This window comes from Anarhichas minor, unplaced genomic scaffold (assembly GCF_050575085.1).
Source record: "Anarhichas minor isolate MPS153535 unplaced genomic scaffold, ASM5057508v1 ptg000054l, whole genome shotgun sequence".
In the NCBI taxonomy this organism is placed as follows: Eukaryota; Metazoa; Chordata; class Actinopteri; order Perciformes; family Anarhichadidae; genus Anarhichas; species Anarhichas minor.
The window spans coordinates 4,447,655-4,471,137 of record NW_027466500.1 but is presented as its reverse complement, the minus strand read 5'-3'; the positions used below and the strand labels follow the sequence as shown (position 1 = coordinate 4,471,137).

Below are 23,483 nucleotides of genomic sequence, written 5' to 3'. Positions count from 1 at the left end.
ACTAATGAACTGTTCACGGTCAGAGAGGTATAACTTGAACCAGGAGAGGGCTGTGCCAGTAATGTGGAGGGAGGACTTGAGACGGGAAAGGAGGATGGAGTGTTTGATGGTGTCAGAGTGTGCACTGAGGTCGAGTAGTACCAGGATGTTGAGGGAGTGGTCATCAGAGGAGAGGAGGAGGTCGTTAGTGACTTTGATTAGGGCAGTTTCTCTGCTGTGATGAGATCTGACAGAGAGGAGGAGCGGGCAGAGGGCCGGGAGACAAGACATGGCTAAAGTGGAAGGGATAGGGTCCAGGTCACAGGTCGGAGTCTTCATTCCAGAAAGTGATTTATTGAGATCTGAGGGGGAGAATTGGGAGAGTGACCAGTCAGTTAGTGGGGGATTTACAGATACTGGAATTGGCCAGTTGGTTGTAGATTGTATACGTTTTTGCTTGGTATTACCTCATCAAGCATGTTGCTTGAGTTCCGTCAGAAAGATAACTGTGATTTTTACTCTATATTTCTTAAAGAGAACAAGCTTTTATGCCAACAAGTTAAAAACATCTGTGAAATGGCTTTGGGATTTAAGGGTCAGGAATAGCATAATATTGTGAGATCACTGAGAAATGAATAACAAAAAAGCACGCTCAACAAAATGTCTCTCTTAAGAATAACATGTGGTAGAATCTTGTTTTGTGTTTGTCCCTAGACTCAACAGACTCAAGTTTAGGGCAAAGGTTGGCAGCTGTACTTTCTCCCTCATTTCAGCGATGTGAACAGGATATGGCCCACCTACAGACAGTGCACGTCAAAGAACAGACTTGCTGCCAAAACTAGTCGGACTCGCACATCAGGTCTTTCTTTCCCCCAATTTGAATACATTGCAGCCGCTGACAAGCACCTTGGAAGAGTGTTGTCGTCTCACACTCAGGACACGAACACGGTAAGTAGCTAACAGTAAACCATGCTGTCAAAATATAATTAATTTGTACAGTTACCTCTTAAAATGATACTAGTTATAATGTAGTTATTTGGCTTTGTATGCTGTTTTTAATTCTTAAATGTGCATGGTATGAGCCAAGTGATAAGGCTAATGTAATATTAGAACTCAACTAAACCCTATTTGGACAGGATACATTTCCATCTGGGAGGTGGGGTGATTTAAACATTAGCTGGTCTGTGATTTTTTTTCCAGTCCTGAGTGGATAACATTAGCAGTTAATTCCAGTAGAACGAGGCCCGTTTGTGATGTCAGCTAAGATTCAGAGATTTTTGGACCTGTCCACCATATCACAATCAAGAGCGATGGAATCATGCTTTTTTTGGTCAACCTGGTTTCTTTTCGAGATGAAATATCTTTATTGTTTTCTTGGATCAATATTTGAATAGTCCAGTCCAGTTTTTCTATCAAGCTTCCCAGATTAATTTGGACAAATACAAGACCTCAGTGGTTTAGTAAGTCAACAGAAGTATCTAAAGTATGATCAGAAGTAGTGATAGAAGTCTGTAGTTCAATTGTAATTGAATTAGAGGCAGGAGCAGTAGGATTTGAATAATAAAAAGAGTCATCTAAAAGGGATTTCAGTTGGAATGAATGAAGAATATACATATATATATTCAACCTTGAATATGATCAAATCAGATACATGAGATACATGGCAATCTCCGGTGTTAAAAAATGAATTCAACACGCAAGTGCCAAAAAATGGCCACTTGAAACTGTCTTGAAAAACAAATGACAACTGTACAGAGAGGAATTTCATTATAACTCACCAATTTAAATTATATTTAGGCTTAAAACTGTGCATTAAGGGTGTGGACGCTTTGAGAGGTGCTGTCACTCTCGAAGCTGTTAATCCAGTTGACACTTGATCACTTGGAAAGTTTTGTGGAATTTATGGCAGTTGACTAGCTGTTACTTTGTGTAATAACAGGATACTATGGGTGTTGGGAGATTTCTGTATTTATGTCAACGGTTGATGCATTTTATGGTTATTTCAACATCCATCCATGTCTGGATATTGAACTGACAATTGAATGAAACGGAGACAAACAGTATAATTAGCCCCGAGGATGTATGGTTTCAGCTTGCAGATATTTTTGTCAGGCATCCAGCAAAGCAGAGAATGACTTGAAGCATTTCCTGTCACTGTTCATCAGACTTGCCCAACAAGGTATCTACAAACCAGCCCTTCTTCAGTTCATTGGTACCTCTGAACTGTCTTGTGTCAACAGCTCTCGGGTTGAGATCAAAACTCTGCAGTGGTCAATTCAAACAGTGGCCCCTCTTAATGTAATCCTGCTTTTTGGATATTTGTCTTGTTGCAGCACCGAACTTCTATCAGACCTCAGGTAACAGTCAGTTATACTGTTTGCACCAGTCTTCAGGTTCAGCATGGCTGTCAACATTCCCGGACTGATAGCAATGCTGTTCTTCTACCTGCTGGTTCTCGGAGTCGGCATCTGGGCTTCTATCAAGTCCAAAAAGGAGGAGAACAAAAGTGCGGCTAACAAACTGGAGATGGCTCTGTTGGGAAACCGAAGCATAAAAAAGGTGGTGGGGATCTTCACAATGACAGGTACAGCGTTACATTGTAGATAGGTAGAGGAGGTGGCACTTTAACTGGATTTAATTGTCCGTCCTTTACAGCCTGCAAGCGGTGTTGCTAGTTCCTTTACAGCCTGCAAGCGGTGTTGCTAGTTCCTTTCACTGGAAAGTAGCTAAAGCCTACTTAAACATATGTGAACGTATTCCAACTTGCCATCACGTTTGCTACCACAACATAAATGGGAAAACATAGTATTATATAAATGGAAATTCTGGAAGACGGGGTTGGTGACGAACTGAATTCTCTACAACATCAGAAAACAATATTTGTTTTTGTATGCATGTACTTTTGTCTATACTGGTTTCTCTTGTGAACTAATTTCTGTGTTTGTATGTGTCTGTCCCTCCTGTAGCCACGTGGGTTGGAGGCTGCTTCATCATGGGCCTAACTGAGATGATATACACCCCCTCTATGGGACTAATGTCGGCGGTAAACCTCATAGCAGCTTATTCTTTTACCTTTATTTTGGGTAAGTATTAAAGAATTACAATCAAGAGAAGTTTGATCATGTTTGCATATTTCAGACAACGAAAACTGACATTGCTTCAATCAAAAGACAGATTAGCAGTGTGTAAATTTAAAAAATAGTTTGGGCCCATTCATTACAATAAAGGATGCTCACACTGAAAACGTTTTTCAGGCTTCTTTGTTCCTATGCAATTTTGGGCCCTGTTACGTACCCTTTTCTATTAGTCCAGAGGATAAGTAGACGAACATACAACAACCAAAGAATGTGAAATAGTCAAAGGTGGAAGTAACAATTTAACAGTATTTATTTAAACTCAGGTATTTTCAAACAAAAGGTTCACAAACAAAGTGGGAGAGGGTGGGACACGTGGTCGTACGAAACAAATAGAAATCAAGGGGGGGGGGGGGGGGGGGAGCACATAACAGGCCCTCAGAGGCCTTCTCTGGATAAATTAATTGACTTCCTCTTGTCTGCTGCTTCAAGATTTTTGAAATTGTGTCAGGCCTCATGAATGAAATTGAATTCTAATCATATATAGTAAATTAGAGGTGTTTGTGAGATTCATTGATCTTATAATTATCATTGTACAGCCATCTCTTTTGTAATGACTGTATGTATCGGGAGAAAAAGTATTTTAGGGCCCGTGTGCATCATGTGATCCTGTGGGCTTGGTTTGGGTGTATTAAGAGAGCTGGACACAGCACTGCCACAGAAATAAGTAGAACCAGCATTGCTTCAGGATACTTTTAAAGGAAAGAACCAGGGTTAATAGACCAACAGGGATAGCTGAGTTAGCGTAACTTCCTCTGTAAGTAAGGTTAGCCTAGTTAGCAAGGCTGAAGGTAACCAAAGAAGGTAACCTTCTGCTGCCTGTCACATTGTGCCTTGAGTCCCACATAGCTTCACTGGACTTGAGACCATGTTTGATGAAGTCTGCCTGATCTGCCACTTATTGAAAGCAGGTGTGAATGCAAGGCTCAAGGTTCATGTAATGTTCAAATAGATCAGATGTTCATATAATGTATCCAGACGACGCACTGCATGTGAATACCAGGGAGGTGATGTATGTTTTTGCTGTTTTTCTTTTGACTGTATGCATCTTGCATTTGTTAAATTTGTCCGTCTGTTTTAATATTCAGGTGGCCTTGTGTTCATCAAGCCAATGAGAGACAACAAATATGTGACCGTGTTGGACCCTTTCCAGATCAAGTATGGAAAAGCATTCACAGCCATTCAGTCACTGGGTGCACTTCTCAGCGATATTTTGTGGTTGGCTGGAACACTAATCAGCTTAGGTACGGTATACAAGCACTTTACCTACAACTTCTTTATAATTTCTATTTTGACAACAGGTGCATGTGTGTGTTTCAGGTGCCACCATGAATGTGATTTTGGATTTGCCCTACTCTGTGAGCATCTGGATCTCTACTGCTGTGGTGATTGTCTACACACTGCTGGGCGGCCTCTACTCTGTGGCATACACAGACATCATACAGGTCATCCTCATTTTCATCACCATGGTGAGGATACTATACTTTTATGCTATACGTTTTAGGAAAACACGAAGGAACAGTCTCTTGACTGTGTTTGGAACAACCTGTGACTAATCATACTTCATTAGTGCAGAAAACATTGGAACGAAAACAAAGTGTTCTAATGAAATCCGATACAGTAGTTGTGCAATTAATGAATGGTCCTACAGTTTGTGGTGATCTATTTGGTTGATTCATATTGTTCTTTATTGATGCTGACAACATATTCTAATAAAAAACAATTATGTCCTCAAAAATGATTTATTATTACATTATGAGCTTTGCCAGGGTATTTTCTGGGCTTGTTGTACTGGATTGCATTGGAATGCAGGTGTACCTATTATATGAATATAAAAAGTTTTTTTGTCTTAAGGAATTTGTTTCTCATATTGAAATGTACACACACACATTTTCTGTAGCTTACCTTGCTTTATTTTGCTGTTTAAATGATTTATTTTTGCTTTAGTTGCTGTCATGTGTTCTTTGTCTTTGCAGAGTGTCTGTTTACCGTTTGTCCTGATAAACCCCACCCATGTGGACATTACTCAGACGGCCCTGAACAACACTTTCCAGGCGCCGTGGATTGGTAAACTGGAGAGGAAGTTTGCTTGGACCTCTATCGATACCTTCTTATATCTGGTGAGCTCAAGACATTTAAGGATGGTTTGCTCCAGTGTAAATACATCAGCCTCAGTATAATGTTGCAGCTGGTTAGATACAATAAATGGTTATATTACTTTGTGTAATGTTGGCATAACAGTTTCATAGGTTTTTCATGAAAACTCACAGGACTATGATTCAAATCTTATCATCCTCATTTGATTAAAATTGTCACTTTCAAGTTGCAGTCAATTCTCTGATGGAATATAAAGCATGGAAGATTCACTGTAAATGTCCCACAATGGTCTAAGTGTTTCTGTGTGAAAAACAACATTCAGGGAACTTGTTGTGAAAAAAAACCTACACAGTGCGAGATTGGTTGATTGGGAGTCCTGCTTCGGTCCAGTTTTGGGGACTGATGCACCTGGATTGATAAAAGGACAATGGTAGATGCTATTTTTATTTCTTCTTTCTCCTGTTTATTCAACCCGCAGCCCACCTAGATTTGATCAATTTATAACCATACCCATGCACGCACATTAGGAAATCCATATTTGTTACCCATTTTGTGCGTTACCAGACCCTGGTTACCATGTGAAGGACCCTAGAAGATTGCCTGTGCTGATAAATGATGAGCACTCAGTTCAATTGTTATCTAATGGTTGTCTTAATGAATTAAACTACCTAAATGTGATGTGTGATTGACTATCTCAACGTTCACAGATTCAATAGGAATAACAATTAATATGACTGTATTCCTTCCAAGTCACTGGGAAGCCTGGGAACCCAATCCTTCCACCAGAGGATCTTGTCTGCTACTTCCACATCGGCGGCTAGGACCACATGCTTTGTTGGGTCTTTCTCTGTTATCATATTTGGAATACCTCCTATACTGATCGGGGCAGTGGCTGCTTCCACAGGTAATAAGAGCTTCTAAAGACATGAACTGATTTTTATTGAAAACATGCAAAGATGGTAACTAAAGTATAAGTACATACTATGTGTGTGAGTTAATGACTGCATTAAACCAAATCCCCCAGAAGCTATTACATTTAATGCTGTGCTTCTCAACGTTTGAGTAAGAATCCCGAGCATAGTCAATTGAAGATTGCATAGATTTAATCAGAGGAGATGTTTAAGACAAAACAATTAATAGTTTAAGAACTGCTGAGACATTTGAGTTCCCAAAGATAGCTGAAACAAGTAACTGTGTGTTAAGACAGAATAGGAAGTAATTTAGATCAGCAGACAAGTGAATGGAGAAAATATAATTGTTTAGTATAACAGATGATGTGTGAGTTGTGTGAGATGATAAGTCTTGATTGACAGCCCCGAACAATGACAGCATGGAGATAAGAGTGAGCATGTCTGAACTGTGTGGCAGAAAGTATAGAACTACAGGCCTCAGCATGCAAAAGGGAAGTCTTCCTGACTGGACTGAGTCCAGCGCTTCATTTGGCGGACAACATTATATACAAAGTTAATGGAAAGACAGGATTAGGTGCAAATTCGCCCAGGCAAATTGCACAATTGCGAATTGAAGCAGCCAATTTGTGCGAATTCCGAGGCTTTGTGAATCTGCTTCATTAACGCACAGAGATTAGTGGAAGAGGGAGAGAGACATGGAGACAAATGGGAGAAGGGCGCAGAGCTCCTGGTGAGATCATTTAGAGGCTGAACTGAACTCAAACACAAAAATGGTCAAGCTGTTAAATTCCTGCGAACATAGCTGGTCAGAAATATGTTTCATTCTCTCTTTGTTTATCATATCTGTCTACATGCCAGACTGGAACCTCACTTCTTATGGTTCTCCGTCTCCGTTGGAACGTGGGGAGGCAGCTATGGTCCTGCCTATCGCCCTGAACTACCTCACCCCAACCTTCGTCGCTATCACCGGCACCGGAGCCATTTCTGCCGCTGCTATGTCATCAGCCGACTCTACTTTGCTCTCCGCAGCCTCCATTTTCACTTGCAACATCTACAAGACTATCCTGAGGCCTCAGGTGTGAACAACTAAGAATGTTTCTTAATGCTACATCTCAAAAAAAGAGGAGGCAATCCTTCCTTTTCAAAGATTTGAAAGACTTGAATGAGAAACTGAAAAGAGTTGGAAGCAACTGCGAGTGGCATAAAAGTAATGAATGGGCATTATGGAGAAAAAGGGCAGTAGATAAAGTAGAAGGGTAGAATGAGAAAATATTGAGAGAATGTGAAACCTTAGCTCCATTACTTCTCTGAAACAAATTTGTCTTTGCTATTTCCTTTCTATTCAGGCATCACAGAGAGAAATCCAGTGGGTGATCCGTGCTACTGTGGTTGTGGCAGGCTTGATCGGAGCATCACTCACCAACCTTAAAAATAGTATCATTTGGATGGTGTTCCTTGGTTGTGAAGTGTGCTACATATTGATCTTCTCTCAGCTCGTCTGTGTCCTCTTCTTCAACATATCCAACTTCTACGGGGCTGTTATGGGCTGGTCGACAGGGTTGGTGTTAAGACTGCTCAGTGGAGAGCCATCACTAGGGGTAGCACCAGTCATACACTTCCCAGGATGCACTCTCGAGGATGGCATTTATGTTCAGTACTCCCCAGTGAGGACCATCGCCATGCTGTCTGCCATCGCTGCCAACTTGTTGTTCTCCTACCTGGCTTCTGTGCTTTCCAACAAAGGGTTGCTTCCTGAGAAGTGGGATGTGTTCAAAGTGAAAGCCCAGCACTCAGCACAACCACCGACACCAAGCGATGACGGCAAAACATACAATGAGAAGGAGACGCTTGATGAAAAAGAATCTCACCAAGATACATTAGAGCCAATGATTACCACCACATGTTAAAGATTTTATGTGCAGTACTTTAATGTAATAATAATAATTATTATTACTATCAACATGCAAGCAGTTTCTTTTGGAGTATTCAAGCTACAGTATTTGGGTTTTTCATAAACGGGGGCTTATCCTCTGAGGATGAGGAGGACTGGAACCAAGAAGTGGACCAGGGAGGATCACATTGCTTGTGATATGGATGAGTTGATGTAGCCAGACCCTGAGATAAGGCGGGATCCATTGTCAAAAATGTATAAATAGTTTATTTGTTTTGGTTTTTGATCAAATTTGATAATAATGCCACTTAATCAAAAAATTGTGTTTATTTAGTCTACAGCAGCATTTACACTATTATTATTAAGAGGAAATATTTTATAAAGAAAGCCATCAATTAAATATTTACTTTTTTTTTTTTTTTTTTTGCCTTTTGGTTGCTCTCCATGCTGTCTGACTCATTTAGCCACCGGATCATCACAATCCAGTCCCATTGCCATCAGACTACATAACAACAGTGGAGACCACAGACTCATTACTCTCCATCTTTTTTGACTCTCTGTTGGGCTGATTTATTAATATACTTTCTATATTATAGGAGCTTTAGTTTATTGTATACTGTACCATACATTGCCGTAGTTCATTTGATATTCTGTTACACTGCTATGTTATAGTGTCAACATCATATACTTCATTGTATTTCTATGTGTTTTTTAATAAATATCCTTAATTCATCCTAAGCACAGTATTCAAAAGAAAATATATTTCATTCTGAACTGACGGTAGCAACTAGTCAGTTACTTTTAACATGAAACACTTAAAGGTAAAATTTGCCAATTTTTCTTTGGATGTTCAATCAGTGCTGATGGTAAATGCAGGCCATTGAAGAAATAAATTCCCCAGGTATTGCTATATTGATGTTGGCTGCTGCACCGTAAAGTAGCCTCTCTCTGTCTGAACCCGGCTGATCTGCACCTGGTTGTGGCTTGTCCTTTGAAGTTCTGATTATTAACTCATGTCTCATCACTTCACGTCTGAACACCCCATCTTGGCTGGCTTTGACCTCTGTCATGTATGCTAGAGACTGCCAGCTCAAAGTCATGACAACATGAAAGAGATATTTTTACTGATAATCTTAAAAGTGCTTACATTGCTGGATTGCTGCTCCCCTATGTGTCAGAGCGCAGCCTCAGCCAGGACTCTGCTGGCTGTTCCTGTGCCGACTCAAAACTGAAGGTGACCGGGCTTTTGCAGTCGGGGCTCCTCGGCTGTGGAGCCCCCCGCCTGAAGATCTGAGGCTTGCAGAATCAGTGAGATCTTTTAAATCCCTTAGCATTTTAATGTTTTGATTAATGCCAGCACATCTCTTATCTGTATTTTATTCCATTATTTTAACTGTCTGATGACTTCTTTTTTTTGCCTCATTGCAGTCCCGACATGTTTTAATCCTGGTTAAACCATGTAAAGCACTTGCAACTTTATTTTGAAAAGTTATGAAGGGATGCACATTCTTGCAGGCCAAATTCGGCCAGTACAAGTATCCAACAATCTGCACATTTGTGTGACCTTTTTAGGACAGGTAAATCCTTCCTCATGAAGAATGAACATGCAGAGCTTCTCACTGAAGACCTCTTATTTCAAACCCAAACTCTTTGTTTTCTAGATTCAGTGTATTTGTTTGCAAACTACAATACTTGATGGTAATGTCTGTGCATTGTAGAGAAAGGATGTGATGTGGCAGACAGCCGATGCAGTCTGAAAGAATAAGTATCACCCTATAACTTATTCTAGGAGAGTAGAACTTCAGTTCAAGGATATTAGGCATGATCTGAAGTATATTAGTAATATTAGTAGATGTCCACTGAATGTTTTTTACATTTAGTATTTTTTACTTTTATTTTTATTGTATATGCTGTGCATTTTTGTACTCAATATTTTTTATTTTTACTCTGTTACTTTGATTGCTTACCCGTATCATAATGCTGCTGTAGCGAATAAATTTCACCCTGCGGGATTAATACAGTATCTATCTATTCACACTCCATACCAATTGGTGGCGGTAATGCGCCCTAACGTTGTTTGCCAACCACCATAATAAAAGAAGAAGAACAACAACAACGAATGGACGCATGCGCAGTTTCTGCTTGAATCCGATTGGTGCGTTTCAAACTCAGACCGCGACTGTGTTGTGTTGTTGTCTTTAGTTAGCTAGCACACAAAATAATACTATTTCTTCTCACCTAATGTCCCACATATAACTGCCAGGTAAGTGCTTCTGAGTACGTTTCAGTTGTGGTGTTTTCGTTCACGTCTTTTCAGAAAAGTAAACGGACATTTTAAACTATGTTATGTTAATCAACGCTACAGGTTGACAGGTGCGGCTGCTAGTCATCTGAACATTTCTAGCTAAACGGCTAACATTAGCTTGTTTGCTAGCTTGTCCAAGAAACTTTAAGCGGTTGGTGAACACAATTTGTAACGATCCAAACTTGCAGAGAAACCGTTAAAACCGTTTATGAACTGGCAAGACACCGATAACGTTAACAAAGCGGCACTATAATGAGCATTTGGAAGCTATCAAGTGCATCACTAAGTGCCAGATTTTTGAAGGGCGTGGCTTAACTTAACGTTACTGTCCGTTGAGTTTGTCTTGGTAAGGCAACGTTTTTTAAAAGCGAGCTAGCATTTGATGACTTGGCATTTTTTGCTTTGTTTTGGCTGACTTTTCTGTCGTTGTTTTATTTGTGGCAGGATGATGGAATCATGCCTGAACAACCAGGCTGACAGACGGGAACAGGTAGAGGTCGACGATTTGAAGAGAGATCTCTCATCAGAATTCAGCACCTTACCAGACCCTCAGGTAAACCTGGAGAAGTCATTGTAATTCACAATGATGCTATCAATACTAATGTAAGCATATTCAAGGTATATTCTACCTATAGTCACATATATAGGATATATGGAATATATATTTTTGCCCAGAACGAGGACTGTGGGTTTTGTCCCTCCATCACTTAAATTGAAAGTGCATTATGAAGGGATCTTACAATGTCCTGTATGAAAAAGAGGAATCATTACAGTGAGCAAATGTGAACCTATCCTTTCAATTTTAGAGTTTTTAGCCCAAATGTAGTCTTTCACTTTCCTCTTGCTGTTTTTGATTATATCCTGATGTGTTGTGCAGCATTCCAGCATTGAGGAGAGAGGACACCTTCAGGTCTACCTCCGGATCCGACCCTTCAGCTCAGCAGAGACCATTAATGGAGAGTCACAGGTAAACATGAAGAACATACAGAGAGTTGATCAGAAACAAAAGTATGCTTGGTAGCTGCTTGGTTTTGTGGTTGTCAAAACTTTGTTTATATTTACTCAGAAAATAATAAAATAATGACTCCAAGACCCACCCCCCTAAAATGGGCTGTCTGTCTGCCTTCCTCTTCTTTTGTTTTTACCAGCACTGTGTTACCATCGAGCCCCCTGACACCGTTCTGCTGAAGCCTCCCAGGTTCTCCCTCTCAGCGAGGCTCAGCGTTGAAAAATCGCTTCCACAGACTGGACAGCGCTTTCAATTCTCTCAGGTTCGTGTTTCCTGACAGATAAGATAGCCAACAAAGTTTATTGATGTGTATTGCAATGCATTTTGGTCTGCCGCCTTTCATTTTCTGGACCTAAAAACAGGGCCACAGGCAAGGAAAGGTTGAGAAATCCTCATATACAAGAAAGTGTTTCATTGTCTTTTATTAAGTCCCTACTCATTACCTCCCTTTTAACAGGTGTATGGTCCTGAGACGATGCAGAAAGAGCTCTTTCAAGGCACAGTAAAGGATTTGGTGAAAGATGTTCTCGAAGGGGGGAACTCTCTGGTTTTCACCTATGGAGTCACCAACGCTGGGAAGACCTTCACATTCTTAGGTGGGTTCCTCTTTGTTATTGTAGATTCTGCTTTGTTTGGTCTATTTGTACCACAAACCTTAGCTCGGCTAGCTATCAGGAGACTCAGGCTGATACTTTGTCAATAAGTGAGTGAACTCTGAATTTCTGATCTGCCTTTGCTGAAACTGATGACTAAAGTTAAATGTGCTCTTATGTAGTTGAAGCATCTGGGAGGAATAATACTTCATAAATTACCCATTATCAACCGATAATTTGTCGGGCCTAATGTATATCTTGCATCCCTACAAGTATCTTAATAATGTAATGATCTGCTCTTGTCACTCCAGGTCCAGATGCTGATGCTGGTATCCTGCCCAGGTCTCTCGATGTCATTTTCAGCAGTATTGAGGAACAGGTGTTCACTGGGATGAGCGTCAAACCTCAACGTTGCCGAGAGTTCACGAAGCTCACCATGGAGCAGCAGGCCGAGGAAGTGACGTTCAAGAGAAAGTTCTTCAGTCAATTTAAAGAGGTAACCAGTCTGTCCAAACCTGCTGCAGAGTTAGCAGAGCAGCAGCTCCAGTCCTCCATCAATGTCTGCACGGGGTTCATTCACGCACAGAAACAGCGTAAAAGCCGATTCATTTACATGAAAGAATTGAAAGACGGAACGGTTCTTCCCTAAGTTGCACACGAGAGAAGTTTGGCTTCAGGGCTCTCTGCCAGAAAACCCATCCTGCCAAACATCTACTTAGGTTTTAGTCAACAAACTACTTGGTTTGGGTTAAAATAAACCCTTTCTGGCAGACAGCCCTAAGGCATACTCCCATGTGCTGTGTGATTCGTGGACAGACTTTTTAGAGGTTTAAATTGTCAGATAGCCTCCTACACATTTCTACATAATGCATATACTTCATGCCATTTGGAGGACTGTAGGTTTTTGGTCCTTTCTTTTAAGCTGGTAAAGTTTAGGCGAATATCGCCCCCAGACATATACTGCCTTAGAATGCCTTAAAAACTATTTACTAAACTTTTTACTAATTACTCTTTGTAACATTGCTCTAAAAAGTTCTCAAATAAATAAACTTGTGTGTGTATATATATATATATAATGTATTTGTAAGTTGTTCAAATTAAAAGTGTGTTTGATGCATTTTTAACATTTTAATCTTTTACTTCATCTTTTAGAGTGAGAAGAGCAATACCAGCCAGAGGACTCTCCTTGAAGGCAAGATTTAGATTTTTTTATTTTATTCTACTATTGGTTGTTTTTCTGCTATTGTTTTTTTTTTACTCTGCAGCAGCTGAACATCTGACACTGAAAGCACCTGTGCACTTTGATCATGTTGTATTACTGATTGATAGGACTATCGGGCTTTGTTTTTATTATCAGAATGTACTGCTTAACCTGAGGGCAGGAATGCCAATACATCTCTTTGAGTTCTGTTATACAGAAAAACTAAAGCACAGAATTGCTACTGTTACTAAGTGCTGTAGAGCGTGTTACTACAGGTCAATGATTTTTAGCGTTTTTTTTTATTATTATTTTTTTTTTTGCAGACTCCTCCATGCTGGGCACGACCGTAGCAGCAGAGGACAAAATCAGCCTGGCAGTGGAAGCCCACACTAAGTTCTCTGTTTGGGTTTCTTTCTGTGAAATCTACAATGAGAACATTCACGACCTCCTTGAGGTGGTACCCAGCGGGGTGCCGAGGAGGACCGCACTGCGCCTGTCCCAGGACGTCAAGGGCAACACCTTTGTCAGAGGTCTGAAGGGTCGGGTGGGGGGGGGGGACAGACAGACAGACAGACACGTACCACATTATTTGTATATTAAAACAATGCAGACTATTTAAGCATAGATTTGATCTGTGGCAAATTAAAATATCCCATCAAAGTTAAATTACTTTTCTTTTTTTCCCACCGAATGTACTCTAATGCACTATAATGCTTAGTGACATTCGTTGCAGCTCTTGTTTAAAATGAGTACAATTTCCCGGTGCTGTATTTATGGGTTGGTGTACTTTGCTTCTTTGGCCTGATGAACTCTCTACATTTTCTTAAAATAAAGTAATTTAGGACCTTTCCCGTTGAATGTTGAGAAATAAGCATATGAATAAATGAATGTCATGTTGCTCAAATTAATAGTCAGAAACATTTTGGAATTCTTTAACTTTTCCTGCGTTAAGATAAAGAGTGAAATGTTACCTGTCCGTTTTATATGAATCTCCTGTTTTATCACATTTGTATTTAGATCTGCGATGGATGCAGGTGAATAGTGCAGAAGAGGCTTACAAGGTGATGAAGCTGGGCAAGAAGAACCAGAGCTTCTCCTCCACCCGACTCAACCTGCTCTCCAGTAGGAGGTGAGGAAGTCAATAACCATTGGTATATTTAGTGGAATACCATGGTCATGGTTTGTACCTGGATAATATTCTTAACCGGTGGTGTTGCAGTGACAAGTGTACATCACACTGATTTTGTAAACAGAATATTCATTTTCAAAGATTCATTTAATTTTATCTTGGTTATTGACCCCCTTCATATAAGCATTATTATCTTTAAGTCAAATGTGTTTTTTGCCCGTTGAGTAAGACAGACTCACTTTTCTGTGCACTTGCTCAATTGTGGTTATAGTTTTACTAAAATAAACACAACCTAAAAAAGGGGAGCAAAATAAATCGGAGCCAAGTCTCTTAAGAATTACATTCGTCCACTTTATAACTGTGTTGTATGCATTTTATTTCTCTGTTTTTGTGCTTATTTCTTGTGGTAATTTCTCTTTTAAGATCCTGTTTATTCCATCTTAATACAAAGTTACTGAAACGTATGCTCCATATGTTTTGTCTTTCTGCAGTCACAGTATTTTCTCCATTCGTATATTGAGAATTGAAGATATTGGGACTCCGAGGGTCCACGCAGTCAGCGAGTGAGTGACACTTTAGACATATAGACATGGTTTTAGGTGTGGAACTGTCTGGTTGCAAAACAACGCTGCATTGGACATGTGTGCAAAATATAATCTTTAGTTGGATGTACAGCGTGTCCGAGTTATCGTGTACTTCTTGGTGTGTTTGTCATCAGGTTGTGTTTGTGTGACCTGGCTGGTTCGGAGCGATGCGCCAAGACCCAGAATAAAGGAGAGCGCCTCAAAGAAGCCGGAAACATCAACACCTCATTGCTCATCCTTGGAAAATGCATCAACGCACTACGACACAATCAGCAGGCCAAGTGAGATTTTAACTATCTGTCATTTTCTCCTTAATATGCTTTATGGAATATGAAAGGGTCACTCCATAGTGCTCTAAAAGGAGAGTGAAACTCTTTTTTTATCCTCCCTTTAGCACACTGTTTTGGTTTACTGTGGTTGTAATATTTTCAGCAACTACAAAAAAGATAAACCCTACTTTATACAACTTACAGCAGATGGAAAAAGTTTACGGCCGGGGACAAAAATTGATATCTAGCAGCTAAAGGTCCAGATATTTTTCTGGTGGAGGAGTTGGTGGAGACCAAATCAGTGCTAAAAGGAGGATGAACATTGGACTTGCAATCATCAAGTGGACACAAACCCAACTTCTATAGCGTGATTAAATTGCATAGTGTATAAATAGGTAACTGTTTGGAAACACGTTTGCCGTAACAATTTAATAAGCTTTATAATAAGAAATTCTATACAAGTTATCAATGCCAACTAAGCTGTTCCCTCCCTCAGGCTGCGTCAGCATGTTCCCTTCAGGGAAAGTAAGCTGACCCACTACCTGCAGAGCTTCTTCCTTGGTCGAGGTAAAGCCTGTATGATCGTCAATATCAACCAGTGTGCCTCCATGTACGATGAGACGCTCAACGTCCTCAAATTCTCTGCTGTGGCACAGAAGGTGCATATACATCTTCATTTTCTCTCTTGCTTTGCTCTCTGAGAGTTCCCCCTTTTTTAAGTGTATAATTGGTTATTATCATATTTAATATTTTATCTTTTGGTGTGTTTTTTCTTTTTATTTCCTGTCCGTTTCCAGGTTGTTGTTCTGTCCACCAGGCCCGCTCCCATCATCATGCCCCAGAGGTCCGCCAGTGATATATCCTTCATCATCAACAACGCTGAGAGAAAGGCTCTGCGGAGCAGCAGGAGGAGCTCCCTGATTGGCTGGGATGCTAGTCTGGAAGATGTGCAGGTGGGGTGGAGCCTGGGTCACATCATGAGGCGTTTGCTTTTTACTTTACTTGGATTATCACTTGAAATAGTTTGTAAACATTATGTTTAAATCTTTTGTCCAGGAGGATGAGGATGAGGATGATGAGTATGAGGAAGAAGAGAGCCTGATGGAGAGCACAATGGATCAGACAGGCAATGAAGAAGACGCCAATGAAAGTGATGATAAAATTCTCATCAGTGAACGGACGCACCAGGTCAGTCCCTTAATAATATTGGATCCCATCGGCTATCAATCTGGCGACTGATGAGCCTCTCGGGGGCACGGGGCTATATTTCAAGGATTTCAGACTTCCTTCTCCGTACACTTCTCATTGTTCACAGTCCGGTTACCAACTTGAGATGCCAAGTAGCCAGTGTACAAGCTACATTTATACCACTATGAGCTAAATCATCGTCAGACGATAGCTGATGGGTTCCGAGATTGCATTTCGGCTTTTGCTCTCCAAACAGTCAGATTAGTAACTTGAGCTGTCCGTGGGGTCTTGTGACTTTGAAGAGGGCATAGCTCATTTTCAGTTCCCCGTCAGAAAATAGTCTCAATATAGTGTTCACTTTAACGGATATTGAGTTGTGGAGGTAGGCTCTTCTTTCAGGTGGCTACAAAACGTTTTGCGTTATTTTAATTACTAAACTTTATTTTATAAAGTTCCCTATTTTATACGTCAAGCATTTTTTTTTTTTTTTTTCTGTGATTCACAAGGTTTTATTGTCTGAGCAATGATCACTTGTTTCCATCTAATTCCTCATCGCAGGATGTTCATTCCAACACTGGAGAAACTTGAATTTCCTGTGTTTATTTTCCCCCCCAAGTTTCTGCTGGTGCTGCATTTTTTTGTTGCTTGTTCCTAAAGATAGAAAGATTTAACATCTTAATTTTACTAAACAGGACATATACTTAAAAATATTCAGTAGTCTTACTTATAAGAACATTTCTTTTTCGATGTGAAAACTCTTTATTGATGTTTGATACTATTTTGTGTCCCGTTCCTCAGAGGCAGTTGGCGTTGGTTAACCAGCTGCAGGTAGAGCTGAAGAAGGAGCGAGCCGAGAGTCTGCTCATGGAGGCGCGACTCAGAGAGGAGATCTGCAGAGAGTTCTCCGAGATCTTCTCCGAGATGCAGATTGACTATAAGTGAGACTTTTAATATATATTTATATTCCTATATGATGTTACCAGGAATGTTTTGGGCACGATAATTAAGTCGTACAAATGTGTGTCTGTGTGTGCGTTTGTTTCAGTGACCGCCTGGCGAGGGAGAGCGAACTCTTAGAGGAGCGAGCAGAAAGGAGGATGGAGATCTTAAAGAGCCTCATGGCCAAAATGGCCAGCGCTGGACCCAGTCAAGATGCACAATCTAATATGGTAACACCATCTCCTCTCCTGGGATCCCACTTCATGTATTGTGTGTTTTGTTTGCTTATTGGTTGGGTGAATGTTACAAATTCTAAAACAGATTTTTGGTAAAAACAATGTACTGATTAAAACATGAATGAAAAGGCAATTATGTGGAGGCTGTATTTGATGCCTATCCTATTGTATCGAAGTGACAAGATTCTTATGCTACACTCACACTTCATACATCAAGTTCTCAGTAAGAAATAAAATAATGATTTTTCTTCGTTGTCAGAGCAAAGGTAATTTCAAGGTTTCTAACATTCCATACAAAGTCAGGCAAGTTATTTGGTCTCTTCTTGGCATCCAGTATGTATCACACAAGCAGAAATTTGTAAAGTATTTGCTTACTCAAGCAAGTATAATTTGAAGTATCTGGCTCCAGAATAGTGTTGGCATGTGTGTGGGAACCACAGCTGGATGTTATAATTGTGGCGATGTGCTCACTAATCTCCCTGACTGATTTGATGTTTCCTACCTCCCTCAGGACACATCTCTGGACTCCCACTCCTCTGAATTGGCAGGCATAAAGAATGCCGCTCATGCATGTCTGGGTTCAGTCCGAGCAGGTGCTCAGGAAGAAAGGGGAGAGGCTGGAGAGGAGCTGGAGAGGAAGATGTTGGAACAGAGTGAGCACCAGCCGAAAGTCCAAGGTCAGATACCTCAAAAATCTCAATGGTAAAACCTCGTATGAATCCATCAAGTGGAGGAGGAAAATACAAACTGTGCAGTCACATATGTCAATATAAAAGTTGTTTTATTGTTTACTGATGTAAATTCTGGTTGCCTTTTTAAAGTTTTAAAACTTTTTTTTGGTGTTATTTCCTAGGCGAATCCAGTGGATTAGAGGATGAAGAGAAAAGGAGGCTTCTCTCTCAGCTTCAGGAGAAGTCGTCAGAGATTGACCGGCTGGAGAAACAAGTGAGACACCTGCAGAATGTGGCAGAGCTAAGCTCTCAGAGCTGCGCCTCGCTGCTCGAGGAGGGGAGTTCACGTGAGAGACAGCGGCTGCAGGTAAGAACCCTGATGAAAGGAGCACAAGGAGGGAGGACCAGGGGAGGAGCTCAATGCCCTGGCATCAGTATCCTGATCATTCTCAGTAGAACCAGTTTTTAGTGAAGGGCAAGCTGAGCATTATCCTTTACAGTATGTCAGGGGTTTACTCATATAGTTCACAAATAGGTTAGCATGTAGCATTTTGCTCAGTTACCAGGAATATGAATCAGAGATGCACCGACCGATCAGCTGCCAATCAAAACCCGGTTTTCAGCTGATCGCTCGTGACTTGTGACCTTTTATATACATGTGCCTCCGCCACATTATAGTTTTATGTTGGCACAGCAAGTCTAAAGTAAGCCATGGAGGAACAACATTAAAAACATTTGGAACAACTAACTTAATCAGACAGTTATTATATTGTAATTCATTCCCATGCATGCTGCTCCGAGTACTCACAGCATGGGGTCCCTCCTTAGCACAGCCCTGCTTGTAAGCTAACATTAACGGAGGTTGCATTAACTTACATTGTGATGCGTCCAAGCTCTATTCAGTTAAAAGAGTAATGGCCGAATCCAAATTGTAACGCTATTATGATGTGTTCAACTGTAATCTAGTAAAATTTAGTTTTGGGCTAGAAACTTGAATAATTCCTGTTGTTGGGAGAGAAAATACTTGGTTATTATTTATAATCTTTGACGGTTTACACTGACTTGTGGTAAAAACATTATTCTGGAGCTAATTATAGTTCTTAGAAAGAAATGTGGAATTGGCAAAAACAGGAATCAGCAGTGCAGACTTAAGAAAATTACAATCGGTGCATTTCTGTTTCACCAGGAAAAGTAACTGAAGAGCTTCTCAACAGCTGATTTTTTTTTCGTTGTCTAAATGGAACTTAAATATAGTTTAAGCTTAAGTTTATTCAATGCTGTTTAAACATTCAAATAGGAAATAACCATTTCTCTTATCACTCAGGAGGCGTTTACTGCCCTCGAGAAGGAAAAGAGAGGCAGAGAAGACACCCTCGCTGCTTTGGAGTGCCAGACTAAGGGAAGAGAGGAGGCCCTTGCCACACTCAGTGAGCTGAAGCAGAGCAAAGAGGAGGTGCTAGCATCCCTTAAAGAAGAGAGAGAAGGAAACAAGACAGCCATGGCAGCCCTCGAAGCTGAACGGAGAGCCAAGGAGGATGCCATGGCAGCCCATTCAGAAGAGAAGCAAGGCAGAATGGACATAATTGCTGCTCTTGGTCAAGAGAGGAGTAGCAAAGAGGAGGCTCGGTCTGTTCTGGAGGTGGAGAGGAAGGAGAACAGCAGGCTGGTGGAGGAGAGAGAAAAGAGGCAACAGGAGAGTGATGCACTTCGACAAGAAGTCAGAGAGCTGACTGTCAGACTGGAAGCCTCAGAGCACCAGGTGGGCAACAGAAATATTTTGGTCAAATTGAACCTTTTATATCAAACTGTTTTATTATTTGTGTTTAATTAAATGGTCTTGGTGCTAGATGACTTAACTTAAGTGATTTCTTTGGAAATAACCACAGGTGACCGGCAAGACAGAGAGCGCTGAACAAGTGTTAACCCAACTACAAACTGCTCAGGCACAACTGGACAAACACTCCAAGGAGATCCTGGAGAAAACGTCCCACATCCACACCCTGGTGCAAGAAGTTCAAAGCCTGAAACAGGAATTGCAGACTTCAGCATCGTCATCTGATGTTGTTCATGATCAGCTGAGAGAGGAAGTGTCTGAGATTAGGAAGAATCTGGCTGAGGAAAAGGAGACGAATGAGAGCAAGGCCAGACAAATGCTGGAACTGGAGCGCCAGCTAGGACAGACGAAAGAACAGTTGGCACACAAACAGCAGATCTCCGACCAGCAGCTGCAGCAGTTTACAGACGAGCAGAATCAACTGGAAGCAGCTTCAAAACAGCAAGTTGAAGAACTAAGAAAGAAGCTTCAGGAGCAAGAAGAGATGTCGCAGCGAACACTGGATGAACTCCGGTCCAAGCTCGAATGCCAAGAACGTGCTTCCAAAGAAGAAGTAAAACAGCTGAGAGACAAACTTGAGGAACCAACTCAGGCCTCAGAGGAGCTCAATGAGGAGCGACAGGAACAGGAAGTGATATCACAACAGCAGTTGGAGGAGTTAAATTGCAAACTTGGTGAACAAAAAGCAACCTTCGGCAAACTTGTAGATGATCTCCGGCTAAAGCTCAGTGAGCAGGAGCAAACTGCAGAGCTGCTCAAGGCCGAATTAAAAGAAACTAAGCTTAAAGGTTCAAACAATTCTTCTAGCTCTGCTGCTGAAGAGGATCTCAAGAAGTTCAACTGTGATCTCCAGACTGAGATTGCATCCCTGAGGTCAAAGGTTTTCAACCAAACTGAAGCTCAGCAAGCCTCGTCAGAATTCGAAAGCATGCTAAAAGAAAACGACAAACGGATGGAGGAGAAGCTAGCAGAGGCGGCGGAAGTGTCTGCAGAGCTGCAGAAAAAGCTGCTGGAAAAAGAGGCAACGGTAAAACTCCTGCAGAAGAGCCTGCAGGAGGCACAGGAGCAGCGGGAGGAGCAGGAGAGCCAGGCAGTCCAGGAGGCTCGGCGCCGGGAGGTGGAAAGGCGCCGGGAGCTGCTGGCTGTGGCGCATGAGGCCATTGCTCAGAAGGACGCAGAGCTGGAGAAGAAGGCCGAGGAGATCAACAGGTAACCGATCAGTTCCTTTGCACATCAGGGCGGGAAATTACATTCTCCAAAGATTAGAACATGTTCATAGTTGTTCATAGATGTCTTAAAACTTAAATTTGACTTTAAAGATACTGAAACTGGCTTTTCTAAGCCCGACATTCTACTACTCAGCTCTGTGAGAGCTCTGGCCCATACACGACTTTCCAGATAATGACATTTTGGGTTATGCTTCCAGTTTGATATCTAATCAAATCTCAACATCCATGTGCTTGCAGCATTCTGATGTATGTTCAACTTGTCCCTTGATTTTGCAGGTGTACGTGTCGCCCAGGGTTAACGAATACAAACCTTAGATCAGGTGTAGTGGTTGAGGCCGGCCCAGAGATGAGAATATTACTGTAATGAATGAAGAAGTAAAGTAGGAAAACAATGCTTGTCTAGTTTAGAACTTACTGTAAACTTCTGAGGGTAAGGGTATCCGCTGAACACCTCCAAGACCCTTGATGAGACAATACCACTTTGAAACAGAGTAGGGAGATGAGACTCATCAAACAAACATGTGTTTATTACAACAGTCCCAAAGGTTCTTTGTGTCACTAAGATATATTTCATTGCTGTTCTAGATTGTTTTTTGTCTCTCCCTTCCAGTCAGTCACAGGTCTCTGTGCAAAAGTAATTGAAACGGTTACTCATCATCTTTTTAATATTTGGCATCAAAATCATCTTCAAGATGTCTAGTAAAGTTGAAAAATAGCAAAGACCGTGACTAAGAAATAGTGTTGCTCTTCAATTAGCAATTATTGCTGCAATGCTAGCTTTTTAGAATAATAATCTGTTAAATATCTAAATGTAATGTGCCGATCAGAAAGCAGTCTCTCTAAACTAGAGTATTTTGTCCTGGAGTTGTTTAATATCCTCCCTGTCTAAGAATATTCCCCCCGAGCTGCAGAGAAAACTAGTATACGGTGAGAAGCAGTCGCTCTGAATTCCCTTTTGTTGTGTCTCCGTTCTAAACTGTATTATTCTGTCACTGTAAATACATGTTCTCCTTATTACCTTGCCTGCCATCTCTCCACTAGTACATTGGGTCCAGGGAGAGCTGCATTAATCCATCCGTCCACTCGCTGTATTACAGAGCAATGGTGTTGCTCTGGACCACAATGCACTGTCCTGTCTTGTTTTAAAGAATCGGTTGCAGTTCATTGTTGTCTTGTCTCACTCTCCCAGACTAAAAGAAAACGCCAAGCAGGACTCGGAGAAAGTGAAGAGCCTCAGCCTCGACCTCCAGAGGAAGGAGGACGGCACTTCAGACCTCCGAGAGAAGCTAGCCGACTACAAGAAGCAGATCCAGCAGGTCCAGAAGGAGGTACACAGCATTCTTTTATGTCTCTGTGCCTCACTACCTAAAACCCCCAAAATGTCTTTCAGACAAAGTCAGTAAGTCATTGGCCAATAGTGGGCATTTTAATGCATTTACAAATAAATGAATGCTTTTAGAGTGACCAGCTTCTGTGACTAAAAGAGATCCAGTGTGTAAAGATAGGATAGCGAAGACGAGAGCCTCTACGGAGGACTCGCACATATTCGGCATTAATTGTCAGATTCAACTTTTTTTCTGTTTTTAAAGGTGTACTATTGTAATATTTTCATCCACGCTTGAAAAGATGAACAGTGATCAAGAAAAATTTAATTCAGGGAAATGTGAAAACAAACATTGGATAGCTGGACACTAATTGGACGCTGATATGAACAGCAGATGGCTTATATTACGTTTTTCTATAATAACGGTTTGTTTTTGTCCTGAAGATCTCTGCCATGAGAGAAGAGGAGAAGCTTTTGAGGCAGAAGCTGTCTGACACAGAGAAAGCCAAGAAGCAGCTTCAGTCTGACGTTGCCAACAGAGACAGAACCATTCAGAAACTCAAAGTGGTAAAATAATCTATTTACCAGACCAAATCTCTGAAGGCTATAACTCTATATATCCTGCATACTGGTGTATTCATTGTCCATCTTCATGTTCACCTCGTTTCTCCATCTCCTTCCCTCCTCTAGGAACAATCATCTGACACCAAGTCTGACCAGATGCTCTACCAGAAGGCCTGTAAAGGTAAACGATGTGTGTCTTTGCATTGGCTTCACAAGAGTGAAAAAACATTCTGTTTGTGGGAAGTGATCTGCCGTTTAAATCACTGTGGACACTCTTATAAAGGGCTGCAAAAGATGATTATTGTTAATATTGATCTATCTGTTATTTTGATCAGATTAATCATTTTGTCTTAAACATATTATGAAATAGTAAAAAATCCCCAAAATTTCCCAGAG

At 41.0% G+C, this 23,483-nt stretch overlaps 2 protein-coding genes across 2 annotated transcripts in view; both read left to right on the top strand.

The window, feature by feature from the left end:
- The first annotated feature begins 2,379 nt into the window (after nucleotides 1-2,379).
- Nucleotides 2,380-8,136, top strand: LOC142931799 (high-affinity choline transporter 1-like). The gene is made up of 8 exons (XM_076075898.1): nucleotides 2,380-2,563; nucleotides 2,946-3,062; nucleotides 4,202-4,357; nucleotides 4,434-4,582; nucleotides 5,090-5,233; nucleotides 5,961-6,114; nucleotides 6,980-7,197; nucleotides 7,468-8,136. Exons 1-8 carry the CDS (start codon nucleotides 2,380-2,382, stop codon nucleotides 8,026-8,028), a joined length of 1,683 nt encoding a protein of 560 aa, XP_075932013.1. The 3' UTR covers nucleotides 8,029-8,136.
- Nucleotides 8,137-9,686: 1,550 nt separating this feature from the next.
- Nucleotides 9,687-23,483, top strand: part of kif20ba (kinesin family member 20Ba) — a 38,758-nt gene continuing 24,961 nt past the window's right edge. The window contains exons 1-23 of the mRNA XM_076075851.1: nucleotides 9,687-10,275; nucleotides 10,762-10,870; nucleotides 11,195-11,284; nucleotides 11,466-11,588; nucleotides 11,784-11,922; nucleotides 12,231-12,415; nucleotides 13,072-13,111; nucleotides 13,444-13,650; nucleotides 14,138-14,249; nucleotides 14,741-14,812; nucleotides 14,968-15,114; nucleotides 15,599-15,761; nucleotides 15,900-16,055; nucleotides 16,159-16,290; nucleotides 17,089-17,228; nucleotides 17,336-17,459; nucleotides 17,977-18,142; nucleotides 18,319-18,503; nucleotides 19,461-19,895; nucleotides 20,023-21,179; nucleotides 22,389-22,527; nucleotides 22,968-23,090; nucleotides 23,214-23,268. Of these exons, the coding sequence (XP_075931966.1) occupies nucleotides 10,763-10,870; nucleotides 11,195-11,284; nucleotides 11,466-11,588; nucleotides 11,784-11,922; nucleotides 12,231-12,415; nucleotides 13,072-13,111; nucleotides 13,444-13,650; nucleotides 14,138-14,249; nucleotides 14,741-14,812; nucleotides 14,968-15,114; nucleotides 15,599-15,761; nucleotides 15,900-16,055; nucleotides 16,159-16,290; nucleotides 17,089-17,228; nucleotides 17,336-17,459; nucleotides 17,977-18,142; nucleotides 18,319-18,503; nucleotides 19,461-19,895; nucleotides 20,023-21,179; nucleotides 22,389-22,527; nucleotides 22,968-23,090; nucleotides 23,214-23,268 (4,198 nt within the window). The 5' untranslated portion in view covers nucleotides 9,687-10,275; nucleotide 10,762. The remainder of the gene's footprint in view (nucleotides 10,276-10,761; nucleotides 10,871-11,194; nucleotides 11,285-11,465; nucleotides 11,589-11,783; nucleotides 11,923-12,230; nucleotides 12,416-13,071; nucleotides 13,112-13,443; nucleotides 13,651-14,137; nucleotides 14,250-14,740; nucleotides 14,813-14,967; nucleotides 15,115-15,598; nucleotides 15,762-15,899; nucleotides 16,056-16,158; nucleotides 16,291-17,088; nucleotides 17,229-17,335; nucleotides 17,460-17,976; nucleotides 18,143-18,318; nucleotides 18,504-19,460; nucleotides 19,896-20,022; nucleotides 21,180-22,388; nucleotides 22,528-22,967; nucleotides 23,091-23,213; nucleotides 23,269-23,483) is intronic.